Source organism: Cinclus cinclus, chromosome 3 (genome assembly GCF_963662255.1).
Source record: "Cinclus cinclus chromosome 3, bCinCin1.1, whole genome shotgun sequence".
NCBI classification, from domain to species: Eukaryota; Metazoa; Chordata; class Aves; order Passeriformes; family Cinclidae; genus Cinclus; species Cinclus cinclus.
This window is the reverse complement of record NC_085048.1, coordinates 52,818,823-52,840,195: the sequence shown is the minus strand read 5'-3', so window position 1 is coordinate 52,840,195 and position 21,373 is coordinate 52,818,823. Positions and strand designations below refer to the sequence as shown.

Here is a 21,373-nt window from a genome sequence, read left to right as displayed (position 1 = left end):
TTTTCTCTCCCCTGAGGAGGGTATTGGTAGAGCAGCTTTAGTGGACACACAATGTCCAGCCACAGTCAATCCCCCTCAAGAGGTGATGTGTAAATCTTGACTATATGATTAAATCTTTATTAAATCTTTGTTAAATTTTGCTTAATTTTGGGGACTTTTATGATTAATATTGAGATTAAATTTAGGTTAATCTTGATGACCTTGTTATGAAGCAGAACTTTAATTTATTTTCTGAGAGTTCGGTGTGGGATATTAATCTTCCTTTTTATAATGAACATTTTAGATTCTTTATCTTTCATAAATGAAAATGGACATGTAGGAAATTTTTTGAAGCTAGTATGATTTATCACTTATCTTTTAGAAGGACGTTGAAGGGGAGTGTGTGAGTTCTTGGTCTGTTTATGCTGAAGTTGATTACTTAGTGAAGCTTATGAGAAAAGATAATGGATATAGTGAGCTGTTATTTTGCTTGGTTTCCATGAAATGTAAATGTTTCCCAAATACTTCACAAGCAATTGAACAAATTTGTTTGATCAAAAATGCAATTAGGAGTTTGATAAAATAATCATGACACTTAAAATTCTGCTGTCTTAGTTTTCTATTCCAGTTGTTGTTGGGGTGTTTGTTTCTGATGGACTACCTGCTTTCTTCTTTTTATTTGTCTTTGATTGCTGAGCCTGACTTGATGGCTGCTGTCACCACTGCAGGTGTGGCAGTTCATGGCTCTGTTTGATGCTGTCACATCCAGCTCTTCTGGGTCATGTTGGCCATGCTGTTTGAAAGGAGGAGATGCTACTGACTGCCTTGCATCCCAGTCCTTTGGTCCTCATCAGGTTGCTGAGGTCAGGCCAGTCTGGTGTTATTACTCTTGAGCACTGCTGCTGCTGCCATTATTTTGAGAAGCATTATAATAGAAATCCAAGGTAAATATGGATTTAGGTACTGCCAGATCCAAAAGCATTTGAATGTCATCACTGTGCTTCCAGCCCAGAGATTGAGCAGAGGTGTACAAATCACTGTGGCAGGATATGTATCTTGGTAGGTATGGAGAAATTCCAGTGGTGGGGTAGTACTGAAGAAAAATTTGAAGTTATACATCAGTGGTATAAAGGAATGTGGTGGTGATAGGTAATGGGACAGTGGTTGATAGGGAACTACTGTTTTATTGAATTTTGGGGGAAATTACATATGGCTTAGTAGGAGATTTCTGACGTCATTTGTAGCATATTAGCAGACTGTTGTCAAAATGTTAGGCAACAAATATGAATGGGTACTTGAATTCAGCTGCTGAACTTCATTGGAAGGTAGTGAATGTTCACCAAGCTGATCTGCTGTCTTCCCTGAGCAATGCTATTACATTATTGTGGATAGTGGCCCAGTAGCTAAATTAGGGTGCTAATAAATCCTGACCTACTTTCGTTTTACCTGTGTGCTTTTGTCAGATTTTACGTGTGATTTTACGTTTGCATGGTTTAAGATTTCATTTAAAGTGTAGACAATTTTGAGCAAATGGCTGGGAAAAAAATACATCACTGCAGGTTTCACACACCCACCACCTCTTCTCCTTGTTTTTTCCACACAGCATGTTGCTCTAGGTTTGTCTCTTGCTGCCTGGAGTTATCGAAATAACATGCAGGCAATTGACTGTTAAAACAGAGAAGGAGAGGCCTGAATTTACTTGTGTTTTATGTCCTAAGGAGTAGTCTGCAGGGGGTTTGAAATTCTTGGCCTGTCTTGTGTTGTACTAGATAAAATGCTACAGCATTGGTTGTAGTGTTGCCTTGTATTGGTTGTTTACTTGCCTTGAAATATCTCAGTATGTTGGTAAGAGGTAAGGTGGCAGTGTCTCCATGAGAGGAAGCATTGGTTCAAGCAGTTGTTGCAGGGTTGATTTTGTTGTAGGTTGATAATCTGTCCTGATAAACTATGGTCATGTGCATATGGTAAATGCACACTTGCTTGTTCTGTGGGTGCAGCCATGATGTGCACACAAGGAAGTTGGGATTGCTTGCTGTGTATTAATAGGTACATTGTTATTGCTAATCAGAACTCTGATAACTAAAATTAATAGTGGGCACAAAGACAAGCAATTAAGGACATTCATCTTCCAAATGAGTCTGAAAGATTCATTGGTAGTTGAAATTTATATACTGAGGGCACTTAAACCATTAAAAAGGGTAATGGGTGCCCTGCAGGCATGTGCTTCAAAGCCATATGTCATTTTGGTGTTGGGACAGCAGACTGATAACTTCCCTTTAAGGGGAACTGCTATTCATCTATCAGTACAATGTTGAAGGAAATGTACATTTTTTTGCTGTAGAGTGATCATAGAAGTGTAATGCAAGTTAAATCAAAATGCAAGATTTATGTTCTAAGTCTTTTTGGCTTTATCATAATAGATGTTAATTAGAAAAGTCTCTCACTGGTAACAGAGGGCACTAGAGTTGGGGCATTGAAAAGTATAAATATTTCTCTGACACACAAATGCTTCTTTCGTGCCTTGCAGTCTTTGACAGTGACATTGCTATAGTAACCAACTTAGTACGGGGAATAAAATGTTGTGGTGTTTGATGCTCTGCTTTTGTTGTCACAGGGTGATGTTTGAGCCAGTCTTGTTAATACAGAGATGCATAAGAAGTTTTAAGGGTTTACAGTACAAGGGTTTAGAACAAATTTTTCTTCCGTGTAGAATTTTCTTTCTGTCTTGGTGTTATCCTTGCCAGCTGAAATATTGGTTAACAGGTACTTATGGGAGTGCCTGGGTATTTGCCTGGCAATGGGTTTTGGTCATGCAGAATTATCTAAAATTTAATTTTGTCATTCATTCAAAATGCAAATACTTTTGCAGATTTGTGGGAACTATTTGAGTTACCGAAACTGAAGATGCTACATGATCTCTTGGGGTGGGACATGGTGTAGATTTGTTTATGGAATTTTGTAAAGCGAACTTTCTCTTTCATAGATATGAACTCTGTGAAAATTCTGTCTGTTATGTGTTACTTGAATATGCTGTTCTGGTTGGGTAAAAAACATTTTTCATTCTCAGTTTGGTGACATACATGCACATTCTTCCTTTCCTTTTTCTCTCGCCTTTCTGAGTTCCACACCGTGTATGTCTTGTACAGAGGGCACGAATGAGCACAGGCTGTAGCTCTTGATGATCCTCAATCTCTCCTTTTCCATCTTCAGCCCATTCACCTCCTAAGTGCAGTGTGAGCTGGTGAAACCCTGGCAGGCCTGGAAAGGTGTTGATTGTTTGTGCTGTGGTGGTGACTCATCATAGGGCAACGCTGGAATCTATTGTAATAAGGGGTTTTTGTTTGCTCTCGCAGTACTTGTCCCATATTATTTTTTTAAAAAGACAGACAACAAAGACAATACAAATGGCCCTGTTATTCTAGCAGTGTCTTAACAAAAGAAACTTTTGTTGTGATGAGTGTTGTTATTTGGATTGATGTGCCTGAATTACTGAGGACAGGGAGAAAAGGATGCAAGAAATCTCCCCTGACTTTCAGAACTTGTCTGTAGTCTAATTCTTGGGTTCTTATATAACTTTTCTGGATTGAAAAATACCACCTAAGTAATGATGAATGCACTGTTTGCTCTTTCAATCTCTCCTTCTATTGCCTTTTGTTTTTGAGTAGGAGGAGCAAGCTCTAGGGCTGTGTGCCATGCATAGAGAACAGCTGCTGCAGAATTGTATGGATGACATCTGTATTTTCTTAACTTTATGTTCTGCTTTCTCTTCGACCAGGCTCTTTTGATTCCTTTGTTTCTTCCTTCTCAAACCTTGATCTTTTTTCTGTGATTGTCATGCTTTATTCTCTCTTTTTCCAGCCTCCTTAATGGCCTTGAGTTAAGAATGGAATAAAAAACTTACTGAATGAGACAGGGCAGACATTACTGTGCTACATGGGAATTCTATCTTTTTTCTTTTTTCCTCCCATCATTTACATTCCTTCCATTCTTCTTTCTCTGTCACTTCTCACAACTTTTGTTATAATGTTTTCATATCTGTTGTTTGTGTGACCCTGAAAAAATGCCTTGCTATGTTATGCTAGAGTGATTTAGTAAATCAAGATTACCCAATTCATTCTGCAGCAATTATTTAATTTCTAAGTAATTTAAATTAATTTTTCTGACTGTTTTGGACACAGTATTTATCCTTGTTGTCAGTGTTAGGACTGCTTATGCTTTCAATGCATCAGAGCTCTTGATTTTCATCTTTGAGCTTGGTCTATTTCCAGTTTCCCCTGTGGTTTAGATAGTGTTGCTTTTTGTCACACAGACCTAAGATAGGTTTCACTTGAATTGGTGACTTCAGGCTATGATTTTCCCTGACAGAAGGCGCTCTTGGGGGTAATTGGTTGTGTGGAGTAGTGATGTTTTTTACCAACGAGAGGAGAACACTGATGGGTGAGTTGTTTGCAGGTTTTAGCTTTGTAAATGCAAGCCTGTGAACTGTGGTACAAAGCTGTGTAGGTACTGCAGTTGTGGTGGGCCCCAGAGAAACACCTCTGTTTGACTCTTGGAAGATCTCTGCTTTTAAATAAACTAATAACAAGTTTCTTCTCTAGGAGGATGCACATTTGATGATGGTCCTGGGCCCTGTGACTACCACCAAGACTTGTATGATGATTTCGACTGGGTCCATGTCAGTGCTCAAGAGCCTCACTATTTGCCACCTGAAATGCCTCAAGGTGAGAAACCTCATAGATACTGAAGGATAAGTTTCATTATAAACTTGGAGGCTCACTGAATGTGGCCTCAAGGCCATGGTCTGAGATTCTCACTTTAAGCTTGGTAATGGAGGTAATAAAAAGGAGCAAAAATAATAAATACAACATACTTTTAATGTATGGTAACTGAGAAGCCTTCTTAGACCAAATGCCCCTTTAAAGCTGGGGTGAGGCATAAGGAAGCGAGAAAGGAAGCCATAATTTTTGCTTTATTCTGCATGGAATTCCTGTTGATTTGAAGCCAAATTCTTTGTTTTATGTGACAGACAATGTATCGATTCATTTATTCAGGTAATCACTAGAAGAAATGGTGAAAAAAGGGATACGTGCAAAAACCCTATACACTGATTCATTCTTTTCCCTCCCCCCCCCCCCCCCCCCAACCTCCTATCATCTGAAGGTAATCAGAAAAGCTTTGATTTATGGAAATATTGCTGTTGTTAATTACTATTTAGGACAGGTAATGAATAACTGAAGAGGCACAGCCTACATGACCTTGCCTGCTCACCTTTGATGAACAGCTTAATCGGTGCTTCCCAGACAGCATGATATGCTGAGAGAATGAAAGCATTTGAAATTCAGCTACATTTTCCAATTAATAATACATTAAGTAATTAATCATGCAGAGGAGGAAAAAAGGTCATGGCTATTTTATTTGTATCTAAAAGGTTTTGTGAAGTGAGGTGTGTGTGGAGAAGGAGTGGGAAATGTTGCCACACAGACGTAACCTCACCTCTGCACCATTCTTTCCCCTGCTTTTTGTGTACTGTTGCAAATTATTAATGGTGGTTGATCTATATAATTTTACTGCTTAACTGCTACCTAGCTGGGTTCCCCCTGCTTTGGAGTCACTGATAACAAGCAGGTGTTACCATGCCCAATAACTTGCAAAGTAGGTTAATTAAGCAAGACCCACACTTTATTTAATGGACTTCTCAGTGCTTCAGTTTTGCATAAGGAAGAATAAATTTAAAGCCTGAAATGTCAACATTGGTGATGGTCTTACATTAAATGAAGTTCAGAACAATGTCTCCCCTAGTAAGGCTGAAATTAGCTACTATTCAGTTTGTATTTTTCAGAATGTACATGTTTTTTATAAAGGTTGGAAGTATCTTAATTGTAATGTAAAAACAATTTTGGGAAAAAAAAATGTATTCTCAGACTTTTAGCATACCTTGTATAGGAAGAAGAGCAATTTGAGGAATTGTATTTTGAATGAATCTACATGACAAGATAGCTTCTTGTTTGCACCAAACAAGATACGTTTCATCCTTAGGCAGTTTTTGGAGTTAAATGACATCGTGCTCTCTGGCATGTGATTTCTGTTCAGTTCTGCTATAGATTCGTTTTTCTCTGGATGTAGCGCATGAATCCTTTCAGAGGAAGTTTTTTTTTTTGGTTTTTTTTTGGTTTTTTTTTTTTTTTTGTTTTGTTTTGTTTTGGTTTTTTTGCATCTGTATGTGCAATTGCATCTGCTCAATAAAATCTATCAGAATGAAGGAATTTTTCAGCGATAGTCCAAAAGAGATACAGAAGAAGCTATCTTTATTATTTTTTTTCTTCTGTTGGTTAGAATGCTAGACTTCTTCTATTAAGCTTGATGTTTGGTGACTGAGATGTGGACTAAAATGAAGCCTCAAATCTGTTCTGATCTGATGAGCTTCCCCTTAAGAAGTTCAGAGTCTTTGGATTCTGAAGATGCATACCATTCCTAAATATTCAGGTTCGTTTGTGTTTGAAATAGCATGATTTTAAATTAAGTCTAAAAAGGTAACATGGTTCTAGGATGAGTGCCGAATTCTTATGGTGGATCTGCAGGAGATGGAAGAGCAAGAGGTTCAAGCAAAAACAGAAGGGAAATAACTGTGCAGTTATCTGCTGTGCAGTGTTTTAACATTGGTGACCCTGATTACTGTTGAAACTGTAGGTATGGGAGCATTCTAGTGCTCATGAATAAGTTACCCAAGTAGAATAAGATATGGTAATGAAAGTATAGATCAAATTAAATTGCAGTTTTCACTTTGAAAAATGCTGTGTTGTATAACCTGTAGAAGAACCTAAGAATCTCTTAGGGACCACTTTTTCCTGTCCTGTCAGTGACAGACAGCAGAGAAGGGAAGGAGTACCCAGAAAAACTAACCAGCAAAGAAACTGAAGTCCTGGAGTGGGGGCTGTTTTCTTTCCATCTCTCCTTCTAGGGAGCTATCACCCTTCAGCTAGGCACAAACCTCCAATCAACACCTCCTCTGCATGGACATGTCTTTTGTAGTGTTTGGAGTCCTTGTTTTTTACATCTCTTTGGAATACAATAAAATGGGGGCTCCAGGTGTAGATTTGTTTCAGGAGAAGCATTGTTTTACCACTGTGGTAACAAGATAATACCCTTGCAGTAGTATGCAGCTTTCAGGGCTCTAACTTCACCACATTCACAGAGAATAATTGCAGTTATAGAGGATTATACTCAATTTTCAAATGACAATTTTCAGTCTGCAGTACCTTCAGAAAGACTTATTGAAACAAACTCCAGACAACAAAACTCCCCAAAAAGAGCGCAAGAGAGAATAGGACATGTAAAAAAATAGTAAAAGGAGAATAAACTGACTATTGGTAATGTTATGGCAAGTTCTAAATTGACCAGTGCCAATATTTTACTTTTTATTCAAAGGAGGGTGGTAGTTTAAATCAGTGTTGTGCTTTGGAAAATGATGATGAATCATAGGAAATTTCAGACCTAATGACATGTGCTTCGGAGTGCTATGAAAATATGAAAACCGCTCCTAATGGAAAGTGTTATACCAGTGTAGCAATAGTAAATGCTACTGGTAATGCAATTACCTGCAATTAAAAATCTGAAGTAATTAATGCAACTTAGATTGACCTACATTGTATTTCTCAAGCTGTGAACAGAGGCAAAAGCCACTTCTGTTATGAGAAAAATAAATGCAGTACATAATGATTAAACACCTAAAGCTGGTGCTTGAGTACAGCTTTAAATACCAACTTGTAAATTTACTGAACTGCAGCGTACATGAGAAAATCTTTGGATTACTTATTAAGACCTGGGAAAACACCTGATTTCCAATATTAGCCTTCTGAGAAAACATAAAAGTGACTGTGCTAGACCAAGCTAAAGATCTGCTGATTTTGAGTGTAGCCATTAACAGTTGTTGCCTGGGCAGGAGGCTGTGACAAAAAAGTGCTATCTGTGCTCCGACTGCTCTCCTACTTTCCAGCTGTTGGGCACATAGGAATGTTCTCAACTAGAAACAGTCTTTAGTAGTAATATTCTCAAGGAGTCTATGGTTTTGCCCTGTCAATCTTGTCTTACTCTGTGTGGTCTCCTTTAAGGCTTCTATTATCTGCTATGAGCTAAAACAGAGTGCCAGGTTTTGCTATGGAACATGGGCAAATGCAGCTCTTCTTCCTTTTTTTGGACTTCTCTTTTAAACATGTTGGTCTTATGTACAGGAAGTGTGCAAAGCTGAGTATTAATGGTGTCCTCCCACCATTCAGTTTTTTTTTTAAATACCTCTAAATTAAAATACAGACCTGTCTCTGGGCCATCATTCTAGATCAAATGCCCAAAGCCTACTGAAATGTTCCATACATGGAAATGGTTTTGCAGCTGTTCATTTGCATTTTGTGGGAGGCAGGGCCGGTAAACAAGTGTTGCATTTTTGTAGACATGGTGACAGAAAAGTAAGTCCAAATATTTATGTTGTGGTCTTGGTCCATCTAAAGAAAAACATCTTCAGGATGTTCAAGCAAACCCTTTAGAGCATGTATTATGTTTTCATATAATTTTTTCAATACATTATGCCATACAGGACAGAAATTAGAGAATGCTCTTAAGCTGAAATCCAATTTTATCTATGGATATTTTCCAGTTCCTTTAGGGGATTATTAATTATGAGAGGACGACTTAATTTTGCAGAAGACAGAGTAAGCAATAGTGCTTTCTTGTACCATTGGATATATGCAACGGGGCGTTTTATCTATATTAGAAATACATTCATTGATGGTTTTACCCCTAAATAGAGAAGATAGTTTATTTACCCTGTTTGCTTTGCCTGTTAAAAGCAGTATTGCTCTGAGGCTACGCAAGGTCAGGGGCATGAGTGCTTGTAATGGGCTGTGTGATGGGAGCCACTTAATGAAGGGTTTTTTTAATGTAAGGGCTATTACCCTCCTGGTTACAAATGCATTTTGAAGAATGTCTAAATTATAGTGGACAATACTGGTGTGCTGAGATGGGCATCTTATTTCTGATCTCTCAGATGGATAATGTGCCTGGGTTGGATGTGTGCTAATTTTTTAACATTGATTTTATAGAAATCTGAGAAAACTAAATTAAAAGCAGTGGGGGAAGTCTTAGTTGCACTTGTCATCTAGCATGACTAAAGAAAAACAGATTAAATCTTTTAAGGTTTTCCTTAGTATTATAGAGTTTTTCAAATGCCACTGTATTTGTTGCAATGAAGAGTATTGCACAAATAATTTTTTCACTTCACAGAAATTATATATAACCTTTTATGCTGTCCCATTGACAAATAAATCTAAATTCACTACTCTGAAAAAAAGGAAACTAAGCAAAACAATCCTGAAATTAAAACATTAGCATATTCTGGTTTAGGCTGGTATTTTGGGAGAAGCCTACACAGCTATTTCAGAATGGAGAACGTATATGATGAAAAGTATTGGAGAAGGAGGAGGAAATGTGTTGACAAAAAAATCTTGGGCTGTATTTTCATGGCAATTTATTTTTCATGGATTTTTGGTAGGATGTCTGACTGTTCCTTACCACATCCTGTCATATCCAGAGGCATTCTCATGTTTCTGCCTTCTCCCAGTTGTTTTGATATGCATGTGGTTGTGTACTTGTGTAGATTGGAAATAAAAAAAGAAAGTATGCAGCATGGGTTGGTTTGTTAACCCAGTTAGTTCACTGTGCATCTGTAAAAAGATTTGCTGAACTTTTGCAGCTGATGAGGACCACGTTAGCTGGTGATTTGAGTGGGTACAGGGCTTGTGTAAACCTCTAGGGCACCTGAAAGAAATATGAAAATTACATCCTTAGGTTTGTGTGAAACTTAAATGTTCCTGTACAAATAGTGTTGAGTATTTGTTGTGATCTGAAAGGTCAGTTGTGCTCTATTGAAGTTCTGCCTTTTAGAAAAAGGAAATAACTTGTGTCACCTGCATGACCCAAAATGAATTTCAGCACAGGACCAATGTAAGTGTTTATGAAATGTGTAACTGAGAGAGGGGAGACAAAAGGTCATGAAATTTGTGTTTTAATATAGATTTCATATGGATGTAGCTCAGGAAGGAAAGCTGTAATGTAAATGTCATATAGATGAGACTTCTGGCCTTTTACTTCACTTAAATCTGAATTTTTCTCCTGTAAAAATGAATTTGCCAATCCATGAATAAATTTAAATTGTATGGATGTGTAAGGGTATAGTCAGATGAAAGCTAACCGTGAAGCAGTGTCTACTGAAAAAAAGTGTATTTCTTGAGGCGTGGAAAGGATTGAGAGCTCAGCAACAGCAGAACACTCACCATGTCTGGGTTACTAAGCTCTTCCACAGTGATGCTGCTCACCACAGGATGTGGCAGCTTCCTGTTTTGTGCTGCAGAAGGGTGAAGTTCAAACAGGGTCTCTTTCTAGATCTCTTTATTTTAATAGACAGGTGAACAAAGTATACTAGTCCACTGAACAGCTGAGAACTGAATTTTCAATATTTTGCTGGTCTATGACTTGCATCGTTGCTGTAAATATCAGATATAAAACTGTGAGCAAGGAAATTTGTTGACTAGTTCACAGATGGTCAGACGCAATCCAGGAATGTAGCAGTTTTAAAATTTGATAATTGAAAGCTTATCTGGGTCATTACACTATGAAATAAATTGCAAAATCTTGGGTCTTTGTTTGGGGCTCCTGAGAAGTTCGGATAATCCTTCTGCATTTTACTTTTCTGTATGTGATAGGATAGATATGTTTCATTTAATGTGGCTTTATTATTTTTCCTTGGATGTTTAAGTCTTCATATTCTCCTTCATTCCAAAAGTTGACTGATATTTATTTCATGTTTAACTTGTTAATATACTGTAGAGCTGAATTTATTTGAAGTACTTCCTTGATCAGAAAAACATGTTTTCCTGCCTTCCTTGTTCAGTAAGTTTTGTGCTTGATTTTTGTCTGTATTTTGTTAGCAGCATCTTTAACAGAAAGAAGCCTACCTTGTTAGTCCAGTGCAATTAATGTCTTCCTAAAGAACATGTGTAACACGTGTAACAGCATCCTGATCCTCTTTGGCTCATTCAGTACAGTGCACTATCAATGTGTTTACCAATTCCAAAGATTCCCTGTTGTTCTCAAATACACTTGGTATGAAAGTGAACAGTGGACGGGCACAGTGAAGGATTTATAGATATTGCACATTGTATTAGTGCTTTTGTGCATTTAGATAAGCCATTTTTTATCAAGAAATTTAGGCATGAGTTTAATAAAAGTTAAGTTTTTGTAGTGTTATTACTAACTTTGGCTTATGAGTAACAGGTGTGTTGGGTTTTCATTCATTGACACAGATTTCTTGCTGAATTTACACAAAATTACTTCACCTTCAAGGCCAACTACTATACCTGCTTATCTACACTGATTTGGTTAGTTTTGCTTTTTCTTTTCCTCTTGTAAGTTATAATACTATTCTGTTGAGCCTTACCCCTTCCATCCAGTGTATAAAAAAGGCAGCCTTCTGAGAAACTGCTCCTTCCTTTTCCTTGTTCTTTTTTTTATTTTTTCCTAGTTCAGTATTTGAAGTATACTAGGATGTTGTTCTGAATCAGGACTACTAAATTAAAACAAGGGGAGAAATCTGTTTGTTATAGATAGAGTTTCAAAGTAGTAGATCAGTCTTGGACAAATCCACTATTGCCATCCTGGTACCCTCAGAGCATTTTATTTCAGTGTTCCTGCTTGTGACACAGCCTTCTGTTGAGTGGTGCAGCTTTCTGCTTCTGCTGAATCTCAAGGAGTTTAAATGGGATTGTAGGCACTGTGAGAAGGGAGAAACAACCAGTTCCAGTAAACTTTTGCCAGTCTTTGTCAGAAGCCTGGGCTGTAAGTGGAAATGTTTCATTGCTATTATAAAATCAGCTGCTGCTTTGGGAATTGTGCATGTCACTAAGAGGCATTACCTGGAACTGTTATTTTGGTAGCATCGTGAAGGGTGAACGAAAAGCAAAATGGTGCTGTGCTCGCCTTTCAGCATTGAAGGAAAAACAGGGTTGAATAGCAACTTGGTAGCCTGGTAGGTGTTACAGATTATTTGAGGCATTTAGAGGCATTCAGAGGCTAGAAGTCCAAAGCACAGCGAGGAACAGTGTTTATTTGGTTTCTCACAGCTTACTTCCATGGAGAGGAGCAAACCAGCCCCACTTTTGAGTACTGTGTCTGCCTGTTGTACCATTGTCCAACCATCATTTTCACTCTCAGCCTGCTCATGTGTGTGTATATGTGCATTTACTCTTTTCTCCTGAAGACAGCAGTTACCTCACCTTCAAATTTTCTGGGCTACTTTGGAGTGCAGTGGAGGGTCAGACCCAAGTTAAAGTACTGCTGCTTCTCACGTGGCTTCATGTGGCTCACAGTATAGGCAGAGTTTGTGTGCTTCTGCTCACTAAGGAAGGCATAAGGTCAGCTCATCTAGTAACCTCTGTTTGGCAGCCTTTGGCTGGGCCCTCTCATAGAAAAGATAAAAAGCAGACAATGGTGTATATTAAGTTATTTTATGTGTGCATGGGTGCTTCCGGTTGCTGTGAGTGTAGGTGTCATCCTTCCCTGTCCCTGTTTATGTCTACTGTTCTTTAGCTTTAACATTTCTGTAGGCTGCCCTGACTGGAAACCTCATTGCTCTGCTTCCTGTTCCCACTCATCTGTGTGCAATTTTTCAGTAATATAACCCTATCTTGACATGCAGGAGATGGAGAAGCCAGATTAGAAGTAGGGGGAAAAAGTAAAATAATTTTACTGTTTGGAAGAGGATAAGTAAAAACAGCACCTAGGAACTATTTGAGAAGGAGAGTGAAGGAAAAATACTGTGATGTATGAAAAAGATTGGTGTTCAGACAAGATGGGAAAAAGCCATGTAATAGAATGAGTAATGTACAATGGTTGCTAATGCAGATTATTACTTCTGAAGCAGTTCACTTCAGAAAGAAATGCCATGTATTTCTGTGGCTAGGGTGCTGTGGTAACCCTTTGTGTATGGGTACCTCCCCTTGCCTGGGCTAACTTCTCACTTTGGTCACAGCAGATACTAAGCCCCTCCATGGAAGGGAATCTGTGAGTTACTTTAAATTCACTTGAGTAAGAGCCTTCCCAATTTAGGATCTGTTACGCAACTGTAAACTAATAAATGAATTACCTACAAATCTGTAACCTGAGCAATGGCAACCCCAACAACAGAAGAAGCAATGCCTATATATAAACAAAGAAAAACCTTTAATTAGGATGAGATAAAATTCACTAAGTCGAATAATAAGAAAAAAACAAAGGGAAGTGATGCTTTCCTTAGTGTTTTCCATGTACAGTGCCTGAAATTTTCCTGTCTGCTTAAATATTGATTTCTGAGCTCCAACCCTTTTACTGCTCAGCATGTAATTTATGTTCCCTTGTGGTTTTGCTGCAGGTCCATGCTGATGCAGCATTCATTGATGTTTGTTAATAGTGACTACAACTGCAGTATGAATAAAATTATTATTTTATAGAACAGATTTTTGAATCAACTGAGAAAGTTCAAACTTTACTTAGGTTGTGGTGAGCAAATGATACAATTACTATCAGAAAACTGCAAAATATTTAATTTGTCCATTTCTACCATTACATACCATAGATACTTGTTCGGTTTGGTTTTTGAGCTAGTTAGTAAGGTTTGTTTCATCTTGTTTTTCGTTTTTTCCCTTCCTTTTTTATTTTCTTCTGTGACTCACCCCCACATCTGAACCACTCTGCTGGGATTATTTTTTTCCTTTTCCCACCATGTTACATAGAAACCCTTTGAAAAGAAAAGTCTGTCTTATTAGGGTTACACAAATCTCATTTCTGAGCATGTAGGCTGTGAAGAAGCAATTGCTGAGGTGGTGCTTGTCAGGGAAGGAGCAGGTATGTCTCAGGTCCAGGAACAGGTTCAGTTGTGTTGCTTTGCTTTGCCTTGTCTGTGATGTTTGTGTTTGTTTCTGCATCTTGTTTAATCATTAGCATGTGTAATGTTGGTTCCACACACAGAGCGAGATTCAAAGATGTCTTATTTTTTTTTTTTTTGTCTCATCTCCTCCTGGGCTTGAAAGAGTCACCTTATTTAAGAATATTTAGAGTAAATTTTAGAATATTAGTAAGAAATTAAATCAAATAAGGACATGACCCACTAGAAAAATACTGCTTCTAAAATGCAATACATTATTTCATTCCAAAACATGTTGCTTCTGTTCAAAAGGGAGTGAACTTTTATCAGATTTAGACTGTAGTCAAAATTGGCAAGCAGGAAAACTTGAATTAGATCATACAATTTTAATTTGTTTGGCATTTTACATACAGCCTAACTTGCAGAAGAAAAAAAAACATAATTTCTGCATCTCTTCTAGGACCCCCATCACCTCAGCAGACTTGTAAAAACACCTGTCTTCTACCAGAACCCTACTTCTATCCAGACCTTTCTAGTCTGGAGAGCTATAGTTAATACTCTGACCTAATGAAAGCTCAAGGGTGGGATTTTTTTTTTTTTTTCTTTTCTGGTGATTTTTCTTCTTATTTCTTGAAGAAAAGAAGCATTTGATTCTTACCTGTTTCAGAGGAAATAGTTTTTAAAGCTCCCAGTCCATTCTGCAATATAATCACAGCTTTAGGAAAAAAAAAAGTATAAAAATGTGGAACTTAGAGGCACACTTACAGTGTACAGTGGTGGACTATCCTGAGATAGTCCAGTTAACCTGGTATTCCTGAGGTGGGGGAGATGACCCAGGTCTCCACCTTTTGCTGAGTTAGCAAAACTCCCAAAGTTCCTTGTGTTTTTCTGTCTTTTTAAAGAATAATTCTGAGGATTTGACAGCTATTTACTCTGTTTGGGATTGAACTATTTTTAGCTTCAGAAACCTAGCCTTGTATAAGCATGAACCAGACATAATGTCCTCTTTTAGAGAAAGTCAACAAACAGATTGAACTAAGCATCTTTCCTGTGCATTTTTGTTAGCTTATTTCCATGAATGAGGGATCAGTAAACACATGGCATACAAACAGAAGATGCTGTTATTAATTTTTCCTCTTTACTGACATCTGCTAACATAGCCTTTACCTTCCATCAGCTTCTCCACTGTGTATGCCAGGCTTATGGCTGGCTGTGAAATCTCCCAGCTTGTGGAGATTTTCTTGAAAGAAATAAAAAAAATAGGCTGCTGAGTGACATTTGTAGTGACATTAGCAAGTATCCCTTGTACTAGCAGTAGAGATGGCTTCCTGTGTCTATTGGTTAGAGTGCATGGGAGCAGCCTGTCTTGGCTCCAGGTTTTGTAGGTGGTCTCTTATCATTTTGCTCCAGACTGGCAGTAAGAGCTCTGCTTTCTAATTAGACTGCAGTTGCAGGTAGATATTAAGCCAGTGTAAGTTTCCAATTAGGTTGCAGCTTCACAGGTCACAGTGAGCCAGCCTAATACCTTACTGTTGAGTAAAGGGATTATTCTACTCATCTTTACTCCCTCTCCTTCCTTGCCTTCATGTTTCAGTTGTCTTCCTCAGCTAGCTTTAATCATCAGTGCTCACAGAGGGCTGATACAACTCATGCCCCAGAAAATGTTGTTGTTTTTCTGGATTCATCTGCCTCAGTGAATTGACTTGACTCAGGTCTGACAAACACCACAGCCAGCAGCACAAGGGAATGAAGGAGCTGAAAGGACAAGGGGCATAAAAATAAGAGGCACAGAGAGTTGTTAGGTCATGTCACCTGTAAGCTGTAAACAGCAGTTTGTGTTTTGAATTTTGTCATAATCTTAATTTCCACCCTGTCAGCCCCAAGGTTTTCCTTGCATGATCCTGCTAATGCGTTTGTATTGGATCTTGTCTGGAACCATGAGAGTCTTATGAGTAAGACAATGGATATTCACATTTGTGCATAAGTGCTCTCTCCAAATGTGGAGAACTATGTAAGCAGCTTCCTTGGAGGATTCAGACAGGTATGTGTTTTTGAGTATGTTGATTGCACTTCGCTGGAAAACATTCTCCATTGGAATTCATTAGGTGTTTAAGGACAAGGGGGTTAGCACCAAGTGAAAAATGTTGGTCGGTTGGGAGCAGGTGACTGCACAGAGATGACTGCTGTATCAAGGAAATGCAGCCTATTCAACGAAGAGGTATTTGTGCAATGGCTTAAAGAAAACATGGGCAAAAATGTACAATTATGAAAAAAATAGCGGAAATAGATTAAAATAATCAATAATAAATTATTAATTTATAATAAATATAGATAAAATAGATTTTAAAGATCTGATTGTTTCCTCGACTAAATAAATTTTGCAATCCAACCAGCTGACCTAGTATGAAAAAAGTCCTTAAAATTACTATGTAAATTTACTCAGATAGTATGAAATTCATGTTACTCACAAATTACACAATTTATTTTGCATATATTGTTTATATTTTTATAAAATTATATTCATGTAATATTCATGTGAAATTTATTTGAAGATTTTGATTAAGGAGTGTGAAAGAAGCAAAGCTGCAAAACAGTGTATGTAGCTTATGGGTAAGGATCAGAGAATAAATCAGCACAGGTGATTTTGCTGTGAGTGTTTGCTACAGCCTATCAAAAGCAGGAAACAGATGAAGCCCTCTTTATGCAGTTGGTGAAAGCCTCATAGTCAGAGACTCAGAGATGCTACCTTCACAAACAAGGAAGAGCTGTTTGGGTATGGTTAAGGGCATCATCAGCTGAAATGATCAAGAGCCTTGTGTTTGAGATCCTGAGAAGGGTCAGTCCCCAGGGTAAACAGCAGAATTACAGACTTGAATTTTGAAGAGCAGATTTTGACCTCTTCATGGACTTGCTTTACAGGATCCCATTGGGAGGTACCCTGAAGGGCAAAGGGGTTCAAGAGAGCTGGTTGATCAAGGACAGCTTCCTGGAGCATAGGGATGGACTGTTACCTTGCAGAGAGTTAAACAGGCATGGCAGAATAGCATTATGGATGAGCAGTGCCTGTGCACTAAAAGAGCTCACAGAGACTGAAGCACTTTGAAGGATATGGAAACATTGCCTGCTCATAATAGGGGTGGAGTCAGGAAAGCCAAAGCTCATCTGGAATTCAAGCTTGAAAAGGACTTGGAGTACAACAGGAAAGCTTTCCTCCATAGGTAGGCTGGCAAAAAGAGGGGAGCTAAGGAGAGTGTAGGCCCATTGTTTAGTGCGATTAGGAACCCAGGGACAAAATAAAGAGGCTGTACTTGATGCCTTCTTCTTCTTGATGCCTTCTTTGCTTCAGTTTTCAGAGATAAGGACTTGTCCCCATATCTTTCAGGGTCTTTGAGAGTGAGACTGAACCCAAGGAAATGTGAACACAGGGAAGTTTAGCCACTTGAACTGATCTGTGGGACCAGTTGGAGTGCAACCAATGGTTGGCAGATATTGTGAGGCTGCTTTCTCTTATCTTCAAAAGTTCATAGCACTTGTGGGGAGCTTTGCAAGACTGGGAAAAGACAGTGTCACATCCGTTCTTAAAATGGATTAGAAAAAGGATACAGGGAACTACAGATCATTATAGTAACAGTTTCCAAACAGGTGAAAGGCAAGAAAAGGGTTGGTGGGAGCAGCCAACATGTGTATGAAAAGGACAAATCATACCTGATGAGTCTCACTGCTTTCTGTAGTACGGGATGAACGAGGTAGCATGTGTCCCGCATTTTGGCTTAAGTAGGCCTGTAACATTTGGCTTTAGTTGGCCTGTTACACTGGAAGTGTAAACACTTCTGTAGTTTACTTTACTCCGAACTGGGGAGATATGGGTTCTACAAATAAGTGATGAGCGCAAAATTGGCTGAACTCCCAGATTCAAGGGGGTTCAAAGTCCTGCTGGTGGTCAGTTTAATGTCTTTAGTGCAGTGGAGGGCAGGACTGTGCTTGAAGGGTCATGGACAGATTGAAGGAATAGACTGGCAGGAACTTCATGAAGATTAACAACGGAAGACGGAAGGTCTTGGCCCTGGGGAGGACCAGCAGCCTCATGCAGTGGTACAGGCTGGAGCCTTGTAGTACAGCTGAACAATGGCTTTGCAGAACCTGGGGGTCCTGGTGGAACTTGAGCCAGCAGGGCATCTTTGCAACAAGAATGGCTAACAGCCTCCTGAGGCTGCTGGAGGACACACAGGCAATGATCCTACTCAGCACTGGTGAGACACATCTGAAGTGATGTGCCTGGTTCTGGGCTGCCCATGATGGGCATGCTGGAATGAGTGCAGCAAAAGGCTGCCAAGCTCATCAGAGACTGGGTCACAGGGTGTTCAAGGAGAGACTGAAAGACTGTGTGTGTTCAGCCTGGAGGAGAGAAGGCTCAGAGGAGACCTTATTTGTGGCCGAGAAATGCCTCATTGGAAGATACAGGAAAGGTAGAGCCATGTGCTTTTCTATGGTGATGGGATAAGGGGAAGTGGACACAAGTCATAATATGGAAGATTTTGTTTTGTTTTTTTAATGAGTGTTAAAATCAGAGCAGATGCCCAGAGGTGTGACAGGCCTGCTTTGTAGTTTAGTCTGATCTGAGCAGCGTGTTGGACTAGAATGGCCTCTGGAGGTTCCTTTTGGCCTGAACCACCCTATGATTTAGTGAAAGACAGTACATGAGCATGTTGATTAAGAATTAATTAAGAACTAGAAAATTAAGATAATGAAAACTAAATAGGAAAAAGAGACTAGCGAGGTGAGCAAGACAGAAAATGGTGTGGGGTTTTGCCTGCCACAAATTGGAATTAGGCAGTAGTAGTACAGATCTGAGGGAGCTGAGAGTTTTGCTCAGGAATAGACACAGTGCAGTAATCCTTATTCTAATAAAAATGAATTTGTTTTGGGTAATAATGTATTTTCTTCCACCACTTGTAATTGGGATACCAAATGGTAATTGCTGAAAAAGAAATACATGTTAAATCAGTAGGACAGGGCAATATCCATGTAGAACTTCTTGAATGAAACCCTTGATTCAAGATTTCTTAAAGTCATTTAAGATGACCTGGATTTTTTTTCTTTAAGACTGTTGATTGTTCCAAGTTTTTCTGTGTTTCTTGTTTCAATGTGATGGTGAGCTTGTTGATGTGATGTTGGCATTGTATGAGCCAGGATTTTTTTGAAGACTGGAAACTATCCAAAACTTTTAGTTCTTTTAAAAATAATCTGCTAGGGAAGAAGTTAATATGATATTGACAGTAGAGCAATATCAAAGGATGAATGAGGCTTAAAGGTGTTACCATAAGTAGATTTTGATGTTGTTTTATGAAGGTAGTGTTTTATTCAGAGTGTTTTTTGTTTTGGTATCTGCACTCAGCCGTTTATGACTAACTCTATTTGTGAGAATGCAGGTCGAAAAGCAATGACTCAAAAGGTCTTGGGAGTGACAGGATATTTTAAAACTGTGTACGGACATAAGTACAGTTGGAGTATGAATTGTTGGTGGGTAGATATAATTGCATCTGTAGTGAGCATTTGCCCTTGTGATGTCTATTTCAAAACCAGATGCTGAGAAATGGGAAAGAACAGAATGGAGTCGTCAACAACGCCAAGGATTTGGAAAGTGCCTCTTGTTGAGACTGAAGAGTGAGTCTGTTGAGTCAGTCTGGAAGAAATTGCAGCTTTTGTGAGATGTGCTGGAATGGCTGCATGAGGAAAAGGTTTAATTGGTGATGACTGTTTAACCCAGCCACCAAAGACACTGTGTCTAGCAACCGCAATCAGAAGTCATATGAAATCTTCTCTACCCTATTTTAAACATTTTATTTTCTTGCTAAGGCAAGTTAACATTAAAACAATTTGGGTTACTTTAGATTTTTTTTTGCTTGTTTTGTCACTTTTTTAGTTTTCAGTGACTGTAATTGGCCTACTTCAGATCTTGGTTTTGTAGCTTGTTTATGTATTTATTAGTTTCTGAAAAAAAGAACTATTTATTCAGTCTGAAGTGGAGAAGTGATTGCATGGATGTGTGTTATGAAGGTGCAAAATGAGTAATGAGCTGGAATGCAAACCCCTGAAGGCAGCTAGGCCTGTGTCTTGGGAAGAATGTAGTTTAATTCAGCCAGGAAGTTGCTCAGTGGAAAGATTTATTTACTTATTAATTTTTATCTTTCCAGGTTGTGGCAGCATTTTAAAGTTTGTACCATAGATTGCCAAAATTTTCAGATTTGTAAATTGGGATATTGTGGTTGGTCAAGAGTTCAGCACGATCTCCCTAGATCAGGATCATCCCTCACCAGCCCAGAGCTCCTTTAGTCTGCTGACCTTTCCTTCCCATCTTCTAAAACCAACTACCTTCTCCAAGTTCTTCCCCTACTTGTTTTACATAGGTTCCTTTTGCTCCAAGGCTCCTTCAGGTCTGAGATCTCAGGGGCTGACCCCACCTCCTCCACGCACCAGCAAGCAGGTCTGAGGAGTGTAGTTGGGACCTGGTGCCTTGGCTGTGGTCACTCTTGAAACCATACCTATCTTGAAACTTTTTTCTTTATTCACCTCTCTTTCTCCTTGATCCAATGGAGGTGGATCCATTCATCTGTTGCAGGTGTGATCCCCAGATGTGGGAGGTCACAGCACTGCTGGAGGGTCATATGAATACCTCCTTGGGGGACCTGCATTATTTGCATATTGTTACATATTTTTAATGTAACATTCAATTAATTTAAAGAAGGCTTCAGTAAGATTTTCATAAACACACATCACATGCAAAGCTGCCCAAGCTGTGCCTTCATCTTCTTGGTTGAGGAACTTAATGTACCATTTAAAGCTTGTTTTAGAGGTAGCAATATTTTACAATTTCAGCCTTTTAAGATAGAGGAGCAAGAGACTGTTTTCTTCGTCATCATGAGAGCTGTGGCAGGTGTGTATTTGGTGAACAGGCCCTTGTTAAGCCAGGGATTTGAGCAGATAGCTCCTGATATCAGCTAATTGGTTACAAGATAGCAAGTGAAAATTAGGAATTAATGAATGATTTAACTTTTCCGAGACTAAATCAAAAATAGTGGTGTTGTGGGGGGGCAACACATCTAAACACTGCATTCAATGTATTTTTCTTAACTTGAGCACCAAGTTCCCTTGCCAAGAGGAGGGAAAGCAGTATTCTTTCAGATCTGTGCTGTTTCCTATCGACTTCTGAGAGGGCAACTGGGAAACAAATTCTTTGCTGCTCTTTTTTGACTGATGTGCTGTTTCTGGATTGCTTGCAGACTTTGGCTGACTTGGCTGCTAGGAGAAACTTTCAAATATATCTGACTTGAATAGATGAACATTTATCTTCCATGTGCTTTGATAGTTTCTCCTAAAACATTCCCTGTTAACAAATATATTTGCATGTAAATTTTTATCTCTTGCATTCCATCTGCTCCATCTCTTTCA

The 21,373-nt window shown here is 38.7% G+C and overlaps 1 protein-coding gene across 1 annotated transcript in view; it reads left to right on the top strand.

Moving 5' to 3' along the window:
* Positions 1–4,382: 4,382 nt before the first annotated feature.
* Positions 4,383–21,373, top strand: part of PTPRK (protein tyrosine phosphatase receptor type K) — a 293,433-nt gene continuing 276,442 nt past the window's right edge. Inside the window, exons 1-2 of the mRNA XM_062488975.1 lie at positions 4,383–4,416; positions 4,578–4,700. Of these exons, the coding sequence (XP_062344959.1) occupies positions 4,383–4,416; positions 4,578–4,700 (157 nt within the window). The remainder of the gene's footprint in view (positions 4,417–4,577; positions 4,701–21,373) is intronic.